This window comes from Mustela lutreola, chromosome X (assembly GCF_030435805.1).
Source record: "Mustela lutreola isolate mMusLut2 chromosome X, mMusLut2.pri, whole genome shotgun sequence".
NCBI classification, from domain to species: domain Eukaryota; kingdom Metazoa; phylum Chordata; class Mammalia; order Carnivora; family Mustelidae; genus Mustela; species Mustela lutreola.
In genome coordinates, this window is record NC_081308.1 from 80,702,961 (window position 1) to 80,727,144 (window position 24,184).

Sequence of the window (24,184 nt, forward strand, 5' to 3'; positions counted from 1 at the left end):
AACAAATATTGATGAAGTCTTTGTATTACTCTAGAAATTTAGGAAATCTAAGCATATCTTTATGCTATCACACAACATTCAGAGGTCTGATTCACCAGAATAAGGTGGGGACTGAATTGCAATTCTTTGGTCAGAGTCTACTAATTAGCTCTGTGTATACCCAGCCTAAACGTCTTATTTAGAAAATGACAAAACTATCTTTTCTTAGATGGTTTCATGAAATGACCCATTTTATGAAAGATGACTTTGTTCTTGAGTGATGAGAACTCATATTTATTGGCCATATTTATGGTAAGAGATCATAGACTAAGCATTTTAACTTACATATATTATCTGATTAAATTCTCACAACAACCCAGCTGTGCAGGCACTATTATCATCTCCATTTTGTTTATAAGATGAATAGGTTTATTTAGAGTAGATAACTTTTCTAAGCTGACATAGCTTGTAAGTGGAAGAGTCAGAATGTAACATCAGGTTTTTTGTTCTTCAATTTTCATCTCTTTTAGACAGTGTTTACCATTTAATGCACCATGGGGGAACTCTTTCTGAATTATTTTTTTAAACTCCTGTAGTATCATTCAACAAAGATAATGTAGTTTTGGAATATAGGTGAGGTTTGATAGGGTCTGGATCCAATGGCCAAGAAAGAATTCTTGAGATATCTTTGCAAAATGTTGGTTTTTTTTTTAAAGCACAGGGACAGGACTCATGGGCAAAAAGAGATGCTGTACCTGGGTTGAGAAGGTTACTGATTATATACTTGGGAGTCGGGGAGATGAGGAAAAGCGAGGTTTTCCAAAGAAATTTCATATGTCAAAGAGGACCTGCAGGTTATAAGGACATTTAATTGTATCTGCATTTCCTCCTAGAAATTACAAATGTCTTAGTGATTTATAAGAAAAAGGCTATGCCTTTTTCTTATAAATCACTAAGACATTTGTTTTTTTTTTTGTTTTTTTTTTTTTTAAGATTTTATTTATTTATTTGACAGAGAGAAATCACAAGTAGATGGAGAGGCAGGCAGAGAGAGAGAGGGGGAAGCAGGCTCCCTGCTGAGCAGAGAGCCCGATGCGGGACTCGATCCCAGGACCCTGAGATCATGACCCGAGCTGAAGGCAGCGGCTTAACCCACTGAGCCACCCAGGCGCCCCTCACTAAGACATTTGTAAACTGAGGAAGACACTTATCTTACAGGACTGTAATCATGATAAGTTAACCATTTTTTTTTCCTTCCCTTAGTTCAGGGCAGCAAGGTGTGCCTGAGGAATGTCACACATATCTCACCTGCGAATGGGTGAGGGCGGTTTGTGGGGCATCAGCTTGTGCTTTGTCCTTAGCTTCCCTTCTGCTCTCTTATCAAAGAGAAGATGGTTCCACATTTAATTTTATCAAGTTATTTAGTAGTGAGTGACTGTTTAAATGTTAAAATTTCTTATCTGATGTAAAACAATTTACTTTCTCCTTTTTTTATGGTATTATAAAGTATTAGGGTTTTTTGTTTGTTTGTTTGTTTTGCCAGGGTTTGAAACTAGAAGAGATAGATGGATTGGCTTGTCCAAAGAGGATGCTATAGTTTTACAAAACTATAATCTCTCTTTAAATAATTAAGGATCTTTGTTAATTGTTACTTCTCCAACTATGATGATCATTTTGAATAAACTGTTATGGTGTGTCTTTTATATCCAGTGTATCACATTTTTAATAGTTGGAATATTTCCTTCTATCGTTGATGATGTTAGTGTTCAAAGCCCATGACCAAAAAAGAATTCTTGAGAAGTCTTTGATGCAATAAGGTGATTTTATTAAAGCAAGGGGATAGGATCCCTGGACAGGAAGGGCTGCACTGGGGTCATGAGAAGTGGCCCGTTATATACTTTCAAGTTCGGAGGGGGTCAGTGATAACATAAATCTCTAAGGAATTTTGGAAGCAAGGTTTCCAGAACCTTGAAGGGGCTAGCTGTTGTTAGGGAAAGGTTATTTATTAATATCTAATAAAACCTTAGTTATGAGACCATTTAAACGTATATCAGTGGGTCATATGCTTGGGGGATGATAAAGGAAGTTTTTAAAGGAAATTTTTTTTTTTATGTTAAAGGTTACAAGATCCTGGGGGTCAGCTAAGATTCCCTTTAGATTTGTGTTTAGCAGAGCATTAATATCCAGGCAGCTGAGTTCCTAGAGGAATGTCACTGCCCATTTTAAGGACTTGTGAAAGGGCTACAAGTTGTAAGGGAATTTAATTTTTCTTTCCCCTTTGTATCCTATATCACTGTTTCCCTTTTTTAAAATATACTTATTATAAAATTTATCTCAAAATTTTTAATATTTCTACTGAAAGATTTGGAAACTGTACTTTTTAGATGAGTTCTTGAAATCTTTGTTCTTATTCCTATAGTTGGGCTTACCTAACTAAATTTCACTGGCATTCAGTCATATATAGGAGTTTCTACTTGTCTTGCAATGTTTAAGAGGAAGTATTTTAGATATATTTAAAGTTTTCATTACTCATTCAGATGACTCACTCAAAACTACACAGCTATTAACGGGTAGAGCTATAATTTGAAACCAGGTGTTTATGATGCAACATTTGTATACTGCATTTTCTGGGTAGAGCTATAATTTGAAACCAGGTGTTTATGATGCAACATTTGTATACTGCATTTTCTGACCTTTAAAATGACACCCCTCCATAGAGTAGTTCACCCCAGCCAATAAGATAGAAATGACAATTGCTAGCCTTCAAGAAATTGGATTGAATAGAATGATAAAATGGCAAATTGTTGACAGGTAGCATATAGAAGAATTACATACATCTTGCTAGATATTCAAGAAATTGTTGAATACTGATTATACATGCAAACATATACAAATCATAATTTGAAATTTCCTATTTTGATGAGCTAACAATTAGTAATTTGTTATAAACAGAGCCTGTTACTCTTACAAGAATTGTGACATGGGTTTATTTATTTGGACTGTCATGTGATTGAAAAAATATCATCTAAAGTTCAAAAATATATTCAGAATACAGAATAAATACCAAAGTCTAAAAAAATAATTAAATAATTAAAATTATTAATTTTAAAATATTAAAATTTAAAATTATTATTAATTATTAAAATTATTTTAAAATGTTGTTTAAAATATAATTAATGCTGTATTTTAACAGAATTACTTCCTGAGACTCTGATAATATTCTGAGAATTCTCAGGATACTACAGAAACAGTAAAAGTAATTCTATTAAAATACAGCAATAATCATATTTTTTTAAAAAAGCTATATGCATTTTTCTCTTTTTTAATTTAAAACATATTGTTAACTTCTTACAGAGGTTTTTAAGCTCATCTTTTTTTTAAAATTATGTCCTTGTGGTAGTATTTTCATTATCTTCAATAGTTCAACTAATAGACAATAAATTCTATATCTCCATAAACTCTCTTCATTGACTTCCCTTCAGCTTAATGCATTCTCAGTTCTCACCCATAGTACAATACCTTTTGATCTCAGTTATTCTTCAAACTAGCCTCTCATCTTCCTTATTTTATAGTCCCAGTCTCTAAAAGAATCATCTAAAAGAATCATCTATTGTTGTTTTGTGTGTTTCCTAAATTAATTCTTACAACTTAACATTTTCAGTTCTTAAAAAGGTCGGTAGTGATCCTCTAATTTCAAAATCCAATGGCCTTTCTCTAATCATCTTGTAACTCTATTAATCACCTCCCTCCTTGAAAATTTTATTGCCTTTGGCTTTATGGACCCCGTTCTTACCTTCGGACTACTTTTGTTTTTTCTCTTTTTCATGCGTTTGTCCTCCTCTTGGATATTTTGTTTTCTCTGGTCTATCCTTGGCTATCTTCTAGTATTATTTTTTTTAGACATACATACGTACACTTGCATATGTACGGAAACATATATTTTATCTTCCTCATAAATATTCTCATTGCTTCTCTAGCTTTATCATCCAGCTATATTCTAGCAATTATTCATAATTGTAATTTCATTTCATCTCTCTCTCTATTCAAACCTGTATGCCCAAATGCTTAATTATATGGCCTACAGGCAACACAAAAATGAGAAATTAAAGATAGCATTTATAAGTCATATACCAATATTCTAATACTTTACATATGTTACCTCATTTTTTTTTAAAAGATTTTATTTATTTATTTGACAGAGAGAGATCACAAGTAGGCAGAGAGGCAGGTAGAGAGAGAGAGAGGATGAAGCAGACTCCCTGCTGAGCAGAGAGCCCGATGCAGGACTCAATCCCAGGACCCTGAGATCATGACCTGAGCCGAAGGTAGCGGCTTAACCCACTGAGCCCCCCAGGTGTCCCATATGTTATCTAATTTTAAACCTCACAGCAGTTCTATGAGAAAGATAGTAGTATCCCCATTTTGTAGATGAGTAAATAGGCTCATCGAGGTTAGATAACCTTTCAGGGGTCACAGTATAATTTGGAGACAAAAGTCCAGATTGGACACTAGGGAGTCTGGTTCCAGAGTATATGGTCTTAACCACTACATGTTACCTCTTCTTACCAAAACTAAGCAAGTAGCCCTACACATCTTAGTAGATTCTTTTTTAAAAAATTCTTTAAAATTATTTATTTATTTTTTAAATTTCTTTTCAGTGTTCCAGTATTCATTGTTTATGTACCACACCCAGTGCTCCATGCCAGGCATCTCTGTGTTACATCATAGCTCACTAACTCACATATTTTTTAAAAATATTTTATTTATTTAATAGAGAGAGAGATCACAAGTAGTCAGAGAGGCAGGCAGAAGAGAGGTGGGGGGAAGCAAAATTCCTCCTGAGCAGAGAGCCTGATGATCCCAAGACCCTGAGATCGTGACCTAAGCCGGAGGCAGAGGCTTAACCCACTGAACCACCCATGTGCCCTTAACTCACATATGTAATCACAGCCCTGAGTCAGCAAGGAAACAGTTGTATCTAGGATATTTTGTTTAGGAATATGGGAATTATCTAATTCATTTCTGAAAGTGTTCTCTGCAAAGACAAGTGTTGCTGCTTACATAGACAAACCCTCAGATATATGGACTCATTCTGTGTCGCTTGATTCTTTCCATAGTGGTTCTCAAATATTGAGATTTTACTCTAAACATACTTGTAAATTAGCTACTATTGTCCTTATACCATCATATATGAGGAAGTAGCCTTGGATAAACATTTATCATGTCGGTACCAGTACATTTATAGTAAAACAAGGAGCTACAGCTTATGAATAAGGAAAAAATTTGTGAAAAAGTAGATGAGTATGTGAAATAGTTAAGTGTTGAATGAATATCTGATATCACTAAGAAAATGTGTTCTATTTATTGACAGTTTTAAATTATGACCATTTTACAAGTTGAATTAGTATAATTGGGGGTTGTATAGGTATATTTATGCAATATCTTCATTTGTCAAGCACTTGCAAAAGTAACTTCTGACGTAAAGAAGGATGCTTTTCATTTTATATCTATTTCAAAGTTGAGTAATTGTCAAATCTAAGATTTTTTGTCTAATGGAGAGTCACTAGTGACCTCCATAATATAAAAAGCACGACCCTTTTTAAGTTTTCATACTGGCTTCTCCAGTATTATGTGACACTATTCCTAACAAAGCTCTCTCCTCCCTCAACTTCAGTGATACTAAATTCTCCTTGTTTTTCTTTTACCTATATTTTACATTTTAAATCTTCTGTCTTGAATCTTCTATCTCTATGCTTGACCCTTAAATATACTGCTTTCTAAGAGCCTGATCCTCAGTTCTTTGGTTCTTTGCTTTGCCCATTTTGTATGTTGTCCTTAGACAGCCCCATCTATTCTTATGACTTCCATCTAGCACTTCTATGTGATGAATTTCTATGTACTCATCTTACTGAAATCCTTCTAACTCAGACCCCATATGTTCAGTTGTCTCCTGACTGAATTTCAAATTCAGTATTGTCCTTAATTATACTTACCTTCCTTTTCTTCATCCTTATCCTTCTAACTCCAATCACCTCTCCAATTTAACCTGCTTTCTTTTGTATTCCCAGTGCTAGTTAACTTTAGAATTATCTACCAAATTGCATAAACCAGAAACACAATAATCATCTTTGAATCTACTCTTCCTCCTTTCACCATTCCTTCAATTACCAAATCTTACGAATTCTAATTTTGTAGTGTTGTTTTTTTTGTTCATTTGTATGGTATCCTTTTCTTCCACCCCTTCTGCCAATTCTTTGTTTCAGTGCATTGTCATGTCTCATTATTTTGCCATTTTCCTGGACTCTTAAATAGTCCCCTTTAAATCATCTTCCACAGACTTAAACTTCTGAAATGCAGTTCTTGTTACATCACTGCTTCAAATTCAAGAAAGTCTTTCTATAGCTTCTAGGATAAAAGTATAATCTTAGTCTACACAAAATACTTCATCATCTGATGTTGTTTTCTCTGTGACTTCATGTTTCACCACTCTTGTCCTTATACTTTTTGGTCCAGTCATACTGTATTCAGTTTCCTGAACATTTTATGCTGCTTTATCCTTCTACCTTCATACCTTTGTACATGGCTTCCTCCTGCCTGAACTCCTTCTCCATTTCTTGACTTAATTAATAACTCCCTCTGTATGTTTATATATTTCTTGGTTGGTACTTATTTGACTTAAACCATCGTTTTTCCCAAGTCCTGCTGGGCTAAGATAAAGAAAGACCTTGTTAATATCAACAAAGTACTTAATAAGTTCAACTGTGTGACAGTGTCAATAAAATTTTAAAAGCACACTTTGTCACAGCTAATGGCAGTATGGATAATCTGTCTGAGAATGCCCTGGAGTTGGCAGTTATTGTACTCTATAGCTCTTTGAATTGTGGTCAAACAGATAGATAGATGCTGCATAGTTTTTGGAGCTGAAAAGTTAAACAAAAGGTTTTAGTATTTTCTCAATAATTTTATGAAGCTGTTTTGTGTTAAAATAGTTCCCCTCTCATCCACTTAACTAAGAAACTGAATACAATTTTTTTTTGGTAAAGAAAACTGAATACAATTTTTTTTTGGTAATGATATGTCTCCTGCCAATTAAATTTGACATGTCTAATTACCAGTTACCCATTATATTTTAATCATTTTATTGAGGACAATTAGAGGTTATACAGAAAACCCTAAACAAATGTGGAGCCTTGCCTTTAGAAAGTTTATAGTCTCTTTTGTGATACTTCACACTGTGCATCACATCCCATACCCCAGGATGAGGACAATAACATCCTGTGACTAAAGAATGTAAATGATTAACCATGTAGAAATGGGGATCATTGTAATGCAAATGAAAAACCTTACTATTTTTAGGGATTAGAAATCAAAATTATGGTCCTAGCTTATCGTATTTATTAATAATGGAGAAAAGTCACTGACTTACTATGAACTTTAAATTTTAATTTTCATGGAAGCTTTATTTAAAACAGGTTTGGCAGACCATTTTGAAACTTAAAGCTATTAAAAAGAAACTAAGCAAGAAAAAGTCTGGATAGTGGACTTCGTGATATTCAATGCAAGGGCACTTGTTTTCTTTCCAGTCCAAGGAAAAATGTTACTCAGTAATGCCAGATTTGTACATTGTAGTGTTGTAGAAAGAATTGAAAACTAAAAGTCATGAGATATAAGTTCTAGTCTTATCTTTATGGCTTATTATTAGCTATATGATCCTGGGCAAATCAACTAATCTTTCTAGGTTTTCAGTTTCTTTACCTTTAAAAGCACATCGAACCAAAGTATTTAGTATTTTTGAGTAGCATTCTGCTTTAAAATCATGATTCTTCGTTTTCTTTTTTTTTTTTTTTTAAGATTTTATTTATTTATTTGACAGACAGAGATCACAAGTAGGCAGAGAGGCAGGCAGAGAGAGAGGAGGAAGCAGGTTCCCCACCAAGTAGAGAGCCTGATGTGGGGCTTGATCCCAGGACCTTGGGATCATGACCTAAGCCGAAGGCAGAGGCTTTAACCCACTGAGCCACCCAGGCGCCCCAGTTCTTTGTTTTCTATATCTGGGGTTAGATTTTCTTTTTCTTTGAAAGCATACTGAGTTTGCATTGTAAGCAGACAGTAATAATTTTAAAGATATATATGCTTGGAAGTTGAACTTACCAATTATCAAGACTTCATTATTAGGGAATGAATTTTGTACTCCTTTGGAGCCTATGTTTTAGATATTAGGCCAGAAGAATTATTCATTAAAGTCTCCAGTACAGTGCTATCCAATTAAGGTTTCTGCAGTATCCAGTATTTGTGGTGTCCAGTATGGTAGCCAGTAGACACATGTGGCTGTGGAACACTTGAACTATTGCTGGTGTGACTTAGCAAGTGAATTTTTCCTGTTAGTAATTGTAATTAAGCTAAATTTACATTGTGAGTAGTGGCTCTGGATTGAACAATGTAGCTCGTGTGTGTGTGTGTGTGTGTGTGTGTGTGTGTGTGTGTTTGCATGCATATGTATGCTGAATAGGAAGTGGGGTGGCAGGAATAAAGGAGAGTGAGAGACCATTATTCTGGATAATAGGATGCTGCCCATACTTCATGAAATGGAATGTAACACATTTCAGGAACTGTTTTCTACCTTTCCTGTTTTTTTTGTTTCGTTTTTTTTGTTTGTTTGTTTTGGTTTTTTTGTCCATTTGCATTTTATTATGAATTTTGATAACTACTTTGTCTTTTTAATAGAGATATGAATGACATATACAATATCCATTTTATATACTAGACAGTATATTGTTAAAATAATTGTATGCTGGACTTTCTGGGTGGCTCAGTCTGTTAAGTGTCTGCCTCCCGTCCCAAGATCAAAGCCCTGGACGACCTCCTTGTTCATCAGGGAGTTTGCTTCTCCCTCTCCCCCTCCCCCTCCCCCTGCTCCTTCTCTCTCTCTCTCACTTACTCACGCTCTCTCTCAAATAAATAAATAAAATCTTTAAAAAACTAGTTGACTATTTTTCTAATTAACTTACAGTTTCAAAACTGGATATTTCTAGTACATTAAACATGATGCAATAGTTAAATTTTCTTATCTTACCCATCCTTAAAATCTTTTGTCATGTGAATCTATGAATGGAGTTAATGAGCCATCTGGATTATACTACTTAATTATTCTGTATTTGGAGTAAAACGATATGGTTGAGAATCGTGAGTTTCCCCCTTACTGTGTAACCATATATAAGTTACCTGCTTTGAGCCTTAGCTTCATCATCTGTGAAATAAGGATAATAGTAATACTGAATTTGTATGGTTTTTATTAGGATGAGACTAGATGGTGAATTATATAAAGCCTCTAATACTGTTTGTATAATAATGATGATGATGAAGAAAATAGTTTGGGGTTCTGTATTTAACTATGAATTCAGATTCTACATAATGGGTATTTAGTGTTTGTAATTTAATAATGATATATTCTGACATTGAAACTAATTATATTTTTAAAATTTAATTTTGTATTTGTAAATGACAATTATTTTGGTTTTGGATTGATTTTATTTCTGTCCTCTAAAAAGGACAATGATTATGTGATAGCATGAAGGAATGGAGATAATTAAGGTATTTTTTTTGTTCTCCACATTAAAATATAAATATTTCTATAAAAGAGTATCACTTTAGGGGCACCTGGGTGGCTCAGTTGGTTGGGCATCTGCCTTTTGCTCAGGTCATGATCCCACGGTTTTGGGATCAAGCCCTGGGTTGGGCTCCCTGCTCAGGTGGGAGTCTATTTCTCCCTCTCCCTCTGTCCCCCTGAAAACCCTCCCCTTGTGTTCTTTGTCTCGCTCTCTCTCAAATATATAAATAAAATCTTTAAAACAAAAGGAGTATCACTTTAGGAGGAAATGTTGGGAAATGACATGATGGTATAACTATTCTGCTTATCTTATTTGTAATCAATTAGATATCTGTTAGAATTTGATAAACAATAAATAGTACATTGATAAACCATTGCCATTACCTGTTTAAAATACTGGCTTCAAGGTGTATCCCAACTTTTTTTTTAGCATTCAGTTATATATTTATACATCATAGGTAAAATAAGTAATAGCATTAAAACATTTCACATTAAATGTAAAGTTATTTTGATGTTGATACATTCATTAATATTATTGACTTACTATATCATCTTTTAATCTAAATACTTTGTATAAAGGTACAATTCTAAGATTCATTAACTTGTTTCTTATGGAAATGTTCTCTTGTAGAGTATTAATACAGGCCATTAAGCTAGAATATCTTCTGGTAAAAACAGTCCTAGCAGAGGGCAACTTTTCTCTCTATAAATTTTGGATTGGACATGTGCTTTGGCTTGTTTGGTCATGTCATAGTTGTAACGTTGAACAAGGATCATTCAAGCAAATGGGACGATAATGTAGCTCTGGACATGTATAGTATATAAGCTTATATCCCAGCCTATTTTCTTGCAGTAAATAGAAAGGTTAAGTGATCTATTAAGGTATACATGTCATAGTAACTTATCTGAAATGTCTTTTAAGATAATACCTGGTTTTGGGGTGTCTGGGTGGCTCATTGGGTTAAAGCCTCTGCTTTCGGCTCAGGTCATGATCTCAGGGTCCTGGGATCGAGCCCTGCATCGAGCTCTCTGCTCAGCAGAGAGCCTGTTTCCCCCGTCTCTCTGCCTGCCTCTCTGCTTACTTGTGATCTCTCTGTCTCTGTCAAATAAATAAATAAAATCTTTAAAAAAAAAAAAAAGATAATACCTGGTTTTGGCAAGTATTTAATCAGTGGTCTTAGTGTTTCGTATTGACATTTGAGCATTCATAGGCGTTGGACTACATTGTTGAATTATGTTTTAGATATCTAGTAAAGTTAGAAACAACTTCAGTCATCACTTTTAAAGCATGCAGCTTTTGATTTTTGAGCCTGAATATGAGGTAGATGGACAAGTCTCCCTAAAGCCTGCTTAGATGCATAAGATATTCATAAGATAATAGATATATAAAAAGGAAATAAACCTTTTAATCTTTTCTTTCTACTTGAAAAAAAAAATATAATGATAGATCTGGACAAGTCAAGTCAAAATACATTTGAAATATTTTCTTTTGCTGATTTTTTTCTCATACTAACTTTTGATTTTTTGTGTCTCCTTCTATATATACTTGATATCTTTACTAAATCTGACATTTTCAGGAGTCCCTTCAGAGTTAGCTCTTTGAACATTGTACAGTTTGCTCATTGCTTACTTCTTTTTATTTCATGCTTTTAAGAATAATCAATTTTATGTGCAGCTCTTCAGTCAATCTATTAGATAGTTGCCTTAGACTTGAGCAGCATTTCCCAAAAATGCTATCAGGAATAATGTATGGATCACCTGGCAATTAGTATTTTGTTGATTCCCTTCTAGCTTGCAATTACCAGGAAATAAGTCCCCTTTTATAATAGGGAAACTCAGTATCAGAAGGTAAGGAAAACTAAACCTTTCTGACAGTGTCAATGTAATTAATGAATCACCTTCACTTGAAAACAAGCCCTTACCTTCACTTTGTCATGCAATGTACATTGGTGCATTGGTGTCACAGTGCTTTTTAGTTGATTTTAATTCACGTGCACTCATTTTTATACTTGGTAAATTAATTCATCTTAATCATATATTTTAGTACTCTATATTTTTTGCAAGTCCATCCCAATAATAGGAGGGAGACAGTATAAATTAGTGTAATAATTTCTTTAAGTTTTCACTGTTCTCTGTTTAGTATCAGGGTACTTGTTTTGGTTTATTTTAGAAAAGTTTATAATCATACGGAATTGAGGCCAAGTATATTCTCGGGACAGTTGGATAGGAAAGATCCATTTTATGCTATTTTTAAAGGGCTCTATATGCAGATCTTTCGAACTTTGAGTTTTTCAGAGTTTAATATTCCTTCATATTATTTAACAAATCATACCAATACTTGACCATCCATCATAACACCATTAGAATTATTCTGGGCATTAGAAAGTGACTTTTGTTGTTTAAGCTATAACGTCATAATAATCCTTATACTTGTATAAATATTTATATTTCTTCTAATATTTTATTGTATATGTGTGTATGTTTTTAGTGTATAGAAAAGCAATGATCTGAATGCACTAAGTAAATATTTCATTACTTAAAATAATTTTAAACAAATTTTGCTTTCTAAATTGCAGGTGGCCTGCATGCAGTTTATAAATGCCCTTGTCACTTCACCTTACGAGCTTGATTTTAGAATACATTTAAGGAATGAATTCCTACGTTCAGGACTAAAAACAATGTTACCAGTAAGTTGAATGTGCACATTAATTTTGCTGATGAACTTTTTAACCTTTTTCTCTCTTTAGACGAAATACTTGCGACAGATAAATGTTCCTTGCTATATATTCTTTGTATGGCATTAGACATTTTGTAAGCTTTTCTATTTTACAGTAGTATCAGTCTTTATATACAACTGTTGAATTCAGAATTCAGCTAATGTGTCCTCAAGTGATGTGTCTGTTCTGTTTTTTTTTTTGTTTGTTTGTTTCTTAAACTTGAAAGGGAATTTCTTTTCTTTGAATTTGAATACTGAGAACATAAAAGACTACCACTTTTTGGTTTTCTGCAGCTTCAATGTTCATTTAAAAGTTTTTGCTTTCCTCTTTGATAATTTAGACTGGTACCATTTATATTCAGCATAATTATTTCTAGAATTTTGACCAGTATATTCTAGATATTTAGGCATGGTATTCTTGTTACACTGCTATAGAGACTTTTCTAAAAAGTTTTATTTCTTAAATTCTATGTGTATATATGCTCTAATTATGATACTGTTAAAACATATTGAAATAACTTTACAGGCTTCATCTGAGATAAATGAGCACACTTATTTTATAAACACAAATATAGCTAAAGTGACTTTGTATTTTATTTAGTATGTTAATGAAGAGGGATTTTGTTTAAAACCATGACATTGTTAAGAGACATGTAAAGTTTAAATAGTCTCTTCATTTAAGCTATTAGGGAACACCTGAGAAAAAAGACGCAAAAGGGAATAAAAAAGAAAACAAAACAAATGTCAAGTGACCACGTATATAATACTTAGAGTACTAGAAATGTCAAAATCGGGGAAAATTTCCTGGTGAGAATCAGATTGTATCATGCATCTGTAACTGTGTTCTGATAGTCTTAACTGAAAGTAGTTGAAACTCATCATCATAAAATGTATCCTACAGTGGATCTACTGAAACCCACTTTGATAAGATGTAGGATTTGATCTATCTGGTTTTAGAAAGTTTTGTGTCAATTACACTTGGAATGGTACTTTAATCCATGACTTTAAAAAACAGGGAATTGGTTTCAGTGGATCAAAGCAATATTTTAAGTGACCCTTATGAAGGTTCAGTATGCAATTAACTAGGCACATCCACTAATTATGGTGTGTGTAACACATTTATTCTTGTGTTGTCACAAATCTTTCCTCATGAAAAGTCTGTGGCCTTAGGTAGCTACACGTAATGTTACAATCTTGATTCTAGTGTGGCTTTTGAATTGCCTACTCATTGGTTTCCATGCTTGTTCTCACTGGGGTGGTCCTCATTTTCTGGGAGACTATCAATGTCTTTGGACCTTGCTGAACACAGGGGCTCCTTAGCATCCTGTGTTCATTTACTAGTATGCCACATATTGTGCTTTTACTCTTTCATCTTTTATTTCCCTTTGTTTATTTATAATTGGATATTCATTTTCTGCCTTATACTACTGAATGTTTGATCAGAAATACTGTTACTCTCATTTTAATTTATTTGAGTTGTCCTCTTCTCAGAAAGAGAATGAATGTTAGCTCTTATTCCTACCTTTAACTTTTCTTCTTTATTCATCTTTGCTGGGTTCAGTGGATTCATGGTATATTTCATTACACTGACAGTGAAGATTTTGCATCTGTTTTTCTAAGCTACACTTTTCCATTGGCACCATAGCTGTATATGAAGCCTCTTATGGCACCAAGTACTTCTTAATAAAAGCATTCTTCATATATGTATCTAGTTAGATTTTTCTTTCACCGTCATATCTCTTCAATATGACCTGATTCCCAGATCTCAGTGATTCCTCAGCAAGATAAAAGTAGGAAGTGTGTTGTGTCTGCCTTCTAAAATTTTGGAATAGAACCTACAAGGATTCTCAATTTTTTTTTCTCCCTAAGACAATGGAGCAAAATATGGTTACATGTAGTCCTGGTTCTCAACTAAAGAGGTCGGACATGTGCCCCTAAAGAGAATATATCAAAATCTTATTGAGGGTAAGGCAGAGATGTTTGGTTTGAAAAGAAAACGAATCCTCCCCAGGTACTTCTTAGATATAAGATGAGAATCAGAATTCAGGTAGATAGACCCAGAAGAGTTAGAGATTTTTTCTTTAATACCATAATTTTCACAACTGATGTTATTCTTATAGTTTTATTTTGTTTTTAATGTACACTAGATGTACCTGGCATGCCAGTTATTATCTAATGAAATCACAATTTAATTTACTAAATACTTAAGTTTAAACCACTGGAATTTAGATAGCATTAAGCATCTGTACACATGCATGGAAGCTTAATAATCTATTCATAGAGAGTCTTCAACAGGAGGTATTACTTAATTTTCTAGAATCTATAATAGTCAAAGCAGCAAAGTAGATGTGGCTAAGGCTAATACAAACTGTTGATACATGATCAAAAATTAGACCTATCTGGTTGTATGAAAGTGTTGAATCACTATATTGTGCATCTGAAACTATTATTATACTGTATGTTAATTAACTAGAATTTGAATAAAAGCTTAAAAAGAATTATTCCTCTCTGGAATCATCATTAAGTGTTAGGGAAGAATCATTCTTAGTATTTTAGTAACTCCCGAGATCATAATAATAATATAGTACAGTAGAACTTTTTTCTTTTTTTTTTAATTTAACTTAATTTTTTTTTCAGTGTTCCAAAATTCATTGTTTATGCACCACACCCAGTGCTCCATGCAATACATGCCCTCCATGATACCCACCACTAGGTTCACCCAATCCCTCACCTGCCTCCCTTCCAAAGCCCTCAGTTTGTTTCTCAGAGTCTCTGATTTCCAGCAATAAGAATCCTCAAGACAAGGATGATTATTTTAATTATATTCTGTAAAAATTTATTTTCTCAATTCTCCCATCTCCATTGATAAATTATGATGTTTAAAGGGAATTTATACTTTATTTATATGGAAAATTCTTTAAAAAAAATCTTTTCATAAATATGCTTTAGTTATTTGGGATTAGTGAGTTGTTACATACTATACAGTGATTTTTAAACTAGTATTTGCTCTATAGTTAACTCATAGTGATTTCTTGTGAAGTTTTCTCCCAATTGCCTTTATAAAAAAATTTTTTTTTCTTTTCAGCATAGCAGTATTCATCTCCAACTGCCTTTTATTTAGTGAAATAAATATAGAATGTATGAGATAGATTAAATATGTGAAGGAGCAGGAAGTAAGAAATCATGTATGTAGGCATCCTGTAGGCAGCAGGCATCTTTATTTTAAAATACCAACCAACTTTTCTTATTCTGTTGAAAACTCAATTTTGATTTCTTGACTGGTAATCAGTCATATACTAGTAATGGAATTTCCTTTGAAGTACACTGTATTATAGAGATTTAATTATATGTTTTAGGGACTTTGTCAACAGTGTTTCATATCCGCACAGTAATTCTATTGAAAAAAAAAACCCTGAAACATATGTATAATATTTCACATAATTAATAGTTAATAATACGGTAATTCAGTAATGTTATGATATTCTACAGTTTAAAGTATAAAACCTTAGTGATGCATTTCCATTTCCTTTTATAGAATGTCATTTTTATGCTATAGAAAAACTTAATTGTTTGTTTCATTAAGAATTTATGGATACATTTTTCAAGGTTTGATATTTGACTAAAAGTTAGCTTTATGTGTATGTATGCATATATATTTATCATAATGGAGATTATTGATAAATAATATAAGATTGCATTTATAGTTCTGTGTTTTTATATTGTGCTATATTGGTTCACATACTATGTATCTATATTTATTTTATAACTAATGTGTTGTCCTAATTAAAAGCAGTTAAACATTTAATCATTTATTTTCACAAAACATATTTTAATTATGCAGTTTGATTCCATGTTTTATAATGTTTTGATGCTAATTAAATGGCCGTATTTAAATTAGATTTTTCTGAAAGTGTTCAAGATTTGTAGTGAGCATCTATGAAAGAACATACTATGCTAGAAGAATAAGGAAAAATCCATATTGTAAAATTTGTTAACAGTTACTTCTTCAAAGATCAGCATATTAGGTGTGTCTGGCTTTTGCTCTTGTCCAACTGGAGTTCTAAAATTGTCCAATAATATACTCATCAATGATAGATAATTTTGCATTCCAGTAGATTTAAAAGTGGAAAACTAGGGGGGGATGGGGGTTGGGTAATTGTACCCACTCAGCCCTTGGCAGAGAGAGGGGATGCCAGGGCCATGGACATAGGGCCTGCCCCTCCCCCGCCACCTCACAGCCTGCCCCTTCTTTCCTTCCTTCCTTCCTTCCTTCCTTTACTACTTTGACATGTGCCTGCTCCTGGCATTTCAATAAAACCCAGTTTGGGTCAAAAAAAAAAAAAAAGTGGAAAATTAGACTTAAAGCAAGTTACTAAAGAGGGAACTAAGTGTAAATACATTTTTTGTCATATATTTTATATGAAATTTATAGAAACATACTAATAAGTATTTTCTTATGTTCTATATATAAATTATCAGTAAACTATTATGTGAATCTTAGAAAAAATCTAGAAATTGCATAAATATTCATTTGGCTTTAGCCAAATGTAATGATAGCCATTACATCTCCATTTATAGTTGTTCTGTTGAATAAAAATAAGACACAAGAAATAACTCCAGTTTTGTTTTATTGACCTAATTTGAAGTACACCATGCTTGCATTTCCTTTTAGAACTCAAGCTCAACTCTGAAATCCTAGTCCCACTTTCATAATCACCCTTGAGCATCCACAGTGGGGATTATCATTTTGGGTTTTGAAAGCTGCAACTTAATGGACACATATTAAAAGATATTCCAGGTGATATCTATTAAGCCCAGCAATCTCTGGTGTGGCATGCTTCCAAAGATTTTGTTCAGTCTATTATTTTAAAAATTATCAGAGGTTTGTAATGCATGTGCTCATAATGTACTACAAAAACAAATCTTTGATGCCCAAGTTGGTATTTTGTGATTCGGTTAAGCAAAAATGAAAAGTGGGGGAGGAGGCTAGTCATGCAGCTTGATAAAAAAATCCTGACACCTTTTGCTTCAAAATCACAAAATACCATTTAAAATAAATCTCTTTATATAACTTTCTACGCCATACTTGGGACTGTTGTGCTTGAATATATCCTTGCATTTATTCTTCATTAATACAATTGATCTGTATTTACATTTTTTGCCAGAGGCATATGTGAATGTTCTAACTGCATGAGTTCTTTTGTGATCTTTCATTAGTGTATTCAGTCAAAAACAACATTCAGTTTGGGTTGTTAGCAATTATTTTTTCCCCCTTTGTAAAAGTGATTGTTAATTTTTAATGTAAATAATCAAAATCTGGGGCATAAGAAGAAAATGCAATGAGGTTCATTTATTTTAAAATAGGAATATACATAGTACACTTAATTTCTCTCAGAAAACTAAAGTGCCTGGGTCAATATAAAATCGTTTTTGTGTTTGTAAATGAATAATAGTATCTGTGTTTTATTACCAAAATACGGTATTGTCAAACTGTTACTCATCTGTTAAGTTTTATGTTTATATTAGGATCTAAAGGAAAAAGAGAATGATGAGCTTGATATTCAGTTGAAAGTATTTGATGAGAACAAAGAAGATGACCTAAATGAATTATCACACCGTCTCAATGATATTCGAGCAGAAATGGAATATCCTTTTGACAAACCACAAAAATAATTTTGAAATTTTTTGAAAAAGAGATTTGTGGGTGATTTTGTGACCATTATTAGAATTTTGATCTGCCAGCCCAATTTTTATTCTTTTATTTATATTAGTACTTCACTATGAGGCTGTCCTTGAGATTCATGTTGAGGAACTGGCAGAGTGTCCTGATGATTTACACAAATTATATTGAAATCTGCACAATGACTTGCTGTATTATCTATATATTCAGCTGAGTAGTCTTGAATAGATAAGAACCTAAGGCATATACGTCATGTATAAGAATTTGAGGGGAAAAGTTCGCTGAGTTCATATGTAACTATAGGTAGTATACTTCTTCAGTTCGTTGAAATGTACTCAAATGGTTTTAGAAATATTATTCAATTCAAATAAATGCCTTATTCTCAATCCAACAATTTTGGTTCCTTAGCAAAAAAAAAAAAATGTTTGGATATAGTATCTGACTATATCAAGGCTGTCTGATAGAAGCATTTGAGTCAAATACAACTAGTGTATAATCTTCCTATGGCAATGATTTTATGTGAAATGATTTTAGATCTAAAAGATGGTTGTCGTCAGCATTTCTGGCTATTCGTTTCACACTCCATAAATTTCTTACTTATGGCTTTTGGGGAGCTTAGGAAATACTTCAGAACTAAGATAAACTTTGAGATGGAATTTTTCTTTAATTCTTCTTCCTCTTCCTCCCTGAACTGCCATACCCTCCAAAACAAACAAACAAAAAAAACCCTGCTGGAATATTTCTCACCTTGAAACTCCTATAGTACTTTCTATCTTATTTATGTACACTTTTGTGCTCCTATGAGATTGAGGGCAGAAGTCTTAGGTTTCATCTTTTTCCTCCAGTGCTACTATTGAAGTATCTTATACATAAGTATTGGATAAATGTGTGTGCAATGGATAACAATGTCATTATTATAAGGAATCAATGCTAGTAATTCCTTATCCATCATTAGTGACTCTAGTCTACAGTCATTTCTATAATATTAAATGCTTTCTATAGGCATATATATCTTGCTTCCTTGCTTTGTATACATTTATCTTATAATCAAACTTCACCATAAAGCTATTTTGGGTTTCATTCTGTAACCATTTAAAAGACCTTATGAGACTTTAACACAACACTTTTACATGGGGTCTAAGAAATAATCTATCATATACTTAATTCTACTTCAGAGAAAATGTTGACATTTCAGATTATTTTTAAGACTGTTGGATTATATTTCCTTTCCCACCTTTCTTTTACATTGATTTTCCAGGTCCTCACTTTTATTATAAAAGTGAATCCAGTTTTAAAATTTGTTGTCTCATTTATTAAAAGCATCTAAACTTTTTCCAGTCTTTTGTATCCTATGAAAAATGATTCAAGTTCTACTGTCTTTACTTTCCGTTTTTCTAAATAATGAAATACAGATAAATGCAGACAATAACAATTTCACATCTAGTAAATATTATTTCAGTATAAAATAAAACTGGTTTGTGATATTTAAGCAGTCCATAGAATGTTTCATTACATTCAGTATTATGTGGTGGTGAAAATAGAGGAGTCGTGGCTTACATGAATAATATAGGTCCTCTATCACAGCCACAGGATGATCAAGAGGAAACCGTTTTCTCTAATGGCATTGCTGTTCCAATCATACCAGTTATCATCTGTAATTTGTAATAAGTAACTGATTGCTTAAAATTTTGACGATTAAATGGTCTTGGAAATATTCTTTAAGCTGTTTCTCTCATTAAAAGGTTAAAGTTATTCAATAGGCTAAATATATTAATGTAAAGTTTGAAATACTGGATCATGGAGTTGAAGGTTTAGAAACAGTAAGGGAAACAAAATAGTACTTCAGTGTTTTAAAAAAATGACGCTGCTTTTGTTATGAATGAAACTTTCATCAAGAGCTTTAATTTTTTTCCTTTACTTACTTTCACTGATATGAATGAAGTGTATCATCTTCTATATAACATGTTGAAGGACACTGCTGCTGAAAATTACTTATTATCCATTCTACAACATTTTTTGCTCATCAGAAATGATTATTATATCAGGTAAGAAGCAGATCTGAGAGTACTAGAATTTGTGTTATTTGAATTTAGTATTTAAGGGAAACTAATAATGTTTATTAGTGACTCTAGTATACTTATGTAGACTACTAGGTAGTGTATGCATATATATGTACATCTATAGTGTATAAGAGTTTGATGACTTTGCATAGCATTTTTTAAAAGATGTGAATTTATTTTTAAATCGGCCAGAAGGATTTATTTATAAAACTGGGTACCCCCATGATAGGACATTCTGTAGCAAAGAACCCAACAGATTTTACTGAACTTATGGTGAATTTTCTTTGCTAGATAATGATAACATAGAATAAGCACTGAAGTGATTGTAGTGGAACTTTTAAGTTCATGTATATTTTATTTTATTTTATTTTTAAAGTTCATTTACATTTTAATAAGTTAGGTTTTACTTTTATTTCTCCTTTCTAGTATTTATTTAATAATAGATGTGATTTTAGTTAAGAAGATAATACTGATATTTCAGCTTTATATCCAGTAAAGTAATTCTTCAAGATAAATGATTATGATGATCAATAACGTTAGGAATTTCAGAGTCTGGTAACTGCAAATAGATCTGAAAACCAGAACGATAAAAAAAGGTTTCTGAGTGACTGAAATTATCTATAAGCTGTGGTCATGATCTTATACTTAACTATTCAAGAGACTTTTAGTTGTTCTTCATACTCTAATATGCATGAAATTCTGGCAACCTAGGTTCTCTGATTTCTCAAAATTTGTTTGATTTAATGATTAAATGGTAAAGGCAAGCTACCGGGGGTCAGATATAGTTGTAACAGAGATGACAGTTTTAAGGTTATATAGAAAGCTATTATAGTTCAGACTTGTACAATAATTTATGGCCATCATGATGTTACAGAGATGTAGAAAAATGGTTAGAATATTTAATTGTATACTGTTTTTGTAAAGCAGAAAAGATGGAAATTAAAATGTTTTCTAAAGTTCTGGCAATTAAAGGGGTACTGTGACTATGGGTATATAGGGAAAAAATTTTCGTGAAACCATCCATTTCTCAGTAACCTTGAATAGTATAAGAAGTTACTCTAATATGACACCTTTTTCATCCTGAGAACATCAATGTGGGGTAGAAGTGTGACCAGCTACTTTAATTATACTTACAGATAATTAACTTGGCCTCAGAGAGAACACTTGTGTTTTCCTTGTTTATACAAAAGGTCATTTACTAGGCTGATTATATTCCAATATTATTTATGCTAGAATTGTTGATGACTTGAAAAAGCCTAAAATGGCTTAATATATGTTGCTATTTATTCTTACTCTTGAGGCCAACCTCATGACAGAAGACATATAAGAGCAATTAGACTGTTAGGCTTTGCAAACTTTTAGTAGGTTGGCTAGTTATTAGCACACTAATCTTAAGGATGTTTATGTCAAAATTTGTCTGTACTAGTATTTCTTTCTGATGTCTCTTTGTTGAATTTACTAAATTTTCCCTAAATTTTAATGATAAAAATGCCTTTTAAAAACTTGAAATATGCAAGTAGTTATTTTTAAATAATATTTTATTTTTTATTAACATATAATGTATTATTAACCCCAGGGGTACAGGTCTGTGAATCGCCAGGTTTGCACACTTCACATCATCACCATAGCACATACCTTCTCCAGTGTCCATAACCCAACCACCCTCTTCCTACCCCGCCCCGGCAACCCGCAGTTTGTTTTGTGAGATTAAGAGTCTCTTACAGTGTATCTCCCTCCCAATTCCATCTTGTTTCATTTATTACTTTCCTACCCCCCCAAGCCCCCCACATTGCCTCTCAACTTCCTCATATCAGGGAGATCATATGATAATTGTCTTCTCTGATGGACTTATTTTGCTAAGCATAATACCCTCTAGTTCCATCCATGTCCTCGCAAATGGCAAGATTTCATTTCTTTTGATGGCTGCATAGTATTCCATTGTATATACATACCACATCTTCTTTATCCATTCATCTGTTGAAGGACATCTAGGTTCTTTCCAAAGTTTAGCTATTGTGGACATGCTGCTATAAACATTCGGGTGCATATACCCCTTGGGGTCACTACATTTGTATCTTTAGGGTAAATACCCAGTAGTGCGATTGCCGTGTCGTAGGGTAGCTCTATGTTCAACTTTTTGAGGAACCTCCATGCTATTTTCCAGAGTGGTTGCACCAGCTTGCATTCCTACACTGTTGGTGGGAATGCAAGTAGTTATTTTTGTTGTTGTTGTTGTTTTTCAAATAAAGAATTTATTTATTATTTTATTTTATTTCTTTTCAGTGTTCTAGAATTCATTGTTTATGCACCACACCCAGTGCTCCATGCAATACCTGCCTTCCATAATACTCACTACCAGGCTCACCCAACCTCCCACCCTCCTCCCCTCCATAACCCTCAGATTGTTTCTCAGAGTCTAAGGTCTCTCATGGTTCATATCCTCCTCCAATTTCCCTCAACTCCCTTCTCCTCTCCATCTTCCCATGTCCTCTGTGTTATTTGTTTTGCTCCACAAATAAGTAGTTATTTTTTAAGGCCAGAATTATCTTGATAGTTTACAAAATTAGGGCATGTTTAAAAACTTTTGATAGTTTGAACAAATTCAGGCTATGGCCATGCGTATAAGTGTGTATGCTTCTATAAGGTGGATATTTAAAAAATGTGTATGAATAGATTTTTTGAATATTATGGTTCAGTCCAGTTTTGTAAGCTGTTACAGCTAATCTTGAGTGAAAATGTTTTAGTAAATTTAAGACATTGCCACCTAATGCCAGGATACTCATCCCTTACTGAAACTGAAAACTTGTAGAGTCTTAGAACTGTTTCTGTATCCATGGATCTAGGACTAACAGGTCATTTATTTTCATTAACTGTAGTAACAATAACTTAAGTAAATAGATAAGGTTGGTAAGTATATTTGTGCACAAATGTCAATTTCTACAAACTACAGTATTGAGACACTAAGTATTCACAGTTGATTATATCACGATGGGTTTTATACTATAATGTCTAGACTGTTGTTAAGTTAGGCATTTTTCTTTTAAGGAAATGTAATGTCTAGAAAGATTTCTTCTAACAGTACTAGGAAAAGGCATAGTTCTTTTATCATGTGTATTTATTTATGTGTGAGAGAGGGAGAGACAGCATGAGCAAGGGAAGGGATAGATGGAGTAGGAGAAACTCTTAAGTGGACTCTGCACTGAGCATGGAGCCCCATCGTGGGGGGTGGGACTTTATTTCATGACCCTGAGATCATGACCTGAGTGGAAATCAAGTGTCTGATGTTTAACCAACTGAGCCACCCAGGTGCCCTTGAACCACTTAAGAAGATTGACTTGTATAGGTAGAAAAGGTATTCAAGAATACTTTTCTCTCTTTTAGGCCACAGTATTACAAAATAATTGAGGAGTGCGTTTCACAGATAGTGCTGCACTGCAGTGGTATGGACCCAGATTTCAAGTATAGGCAAAGATTAGATGTTGATTTCACACATCTAATAGGTATGTAATATTATCCTCAATGTCCTTTGATTGTGTTTCACCCTCTTCTGTATAATAGTCACTTTTTGAGGGTAGTGCTGTCACTGAACTTCCTTTATTAATATCTGGTAAGTCCTTGTGTCTGTGAGTACTCAGTCACTATAATTGTTAATTACGTTGATCATGAGAGTTCTGCCTGTGTGATTGAAAATATTAAGCTAGTTGATAAGTTTTGATGCTCTTGCATTCTGTTTAAAATCAGTGTCCCCCACAGAGGAAACACCTATCATTACAGATGAATGCTTTTCTTTTTAGAAACATGATTCTGAAATCCTTTGATTCAGTTTATATTTGCTCCTCAGTGGTTTTATAGAAATCACTTGTGCAATAGGTATTAATGTTCAAGTTTTAGAAAGGAAATACAGGCTTACTTCAGTAACTTAATACTTTTTATTTCTATCAAAGAATATTAATTTATATTTTCATAGACCTTAAAGCTAGGAAGGGATTTAAGGTGATCATGTTCATCTACTTGGATCGCTCAGGAAATGAACTTACATCATCCTAGACTACTAGTTGGCTGTATGTTCTGGAACAGTCTCTGAAAGATGATGTGAAACCTCTCTAGTGAAATGCTGTTATGACATTACAGTTAAACAGTTT

The 24,184-nt window shown here is 33.0% G+C and overlaps 1 protein-coding gene across 9 annotated transcripts in view; it reads left to right on the top strand.

Moving 5' to 3' along the window:
* Nucleotides 1-24,184, top strand: part of DIAPH2 (diaphanous related formin 2) — a 1,001,991-nt gene that overhangs the window by 283,437 nt on the left and 694,370 nt on the right. For all 9 annotated transcript variants that reach the window (XM_059156886.1, XM_059156884.1, XM_059156888.1 and 6 more), the window contains 4 exons: nucleotides 12,163-12,273; nucleotides 17,829-17,947; nucleotides 19,911-20,027; nucleotides 23,424-23,542. In XM_059156886.1, coding sequence (XP_059012869.1) covers nucleotides 12,163-12,273; nucleotides 17,829-17,947; nucleotides 19,911-20,027; nucleotides 23,424-23,542 — 466 coding nt within the window. The remainder of the gene's footprint in view (nucleotides 1-12,162; nucleotides 12,274-17,828; nucleotides 17,948-19,910; nucleotides 20,028-23,423; nucleotides 23,543-24,184) is intronic.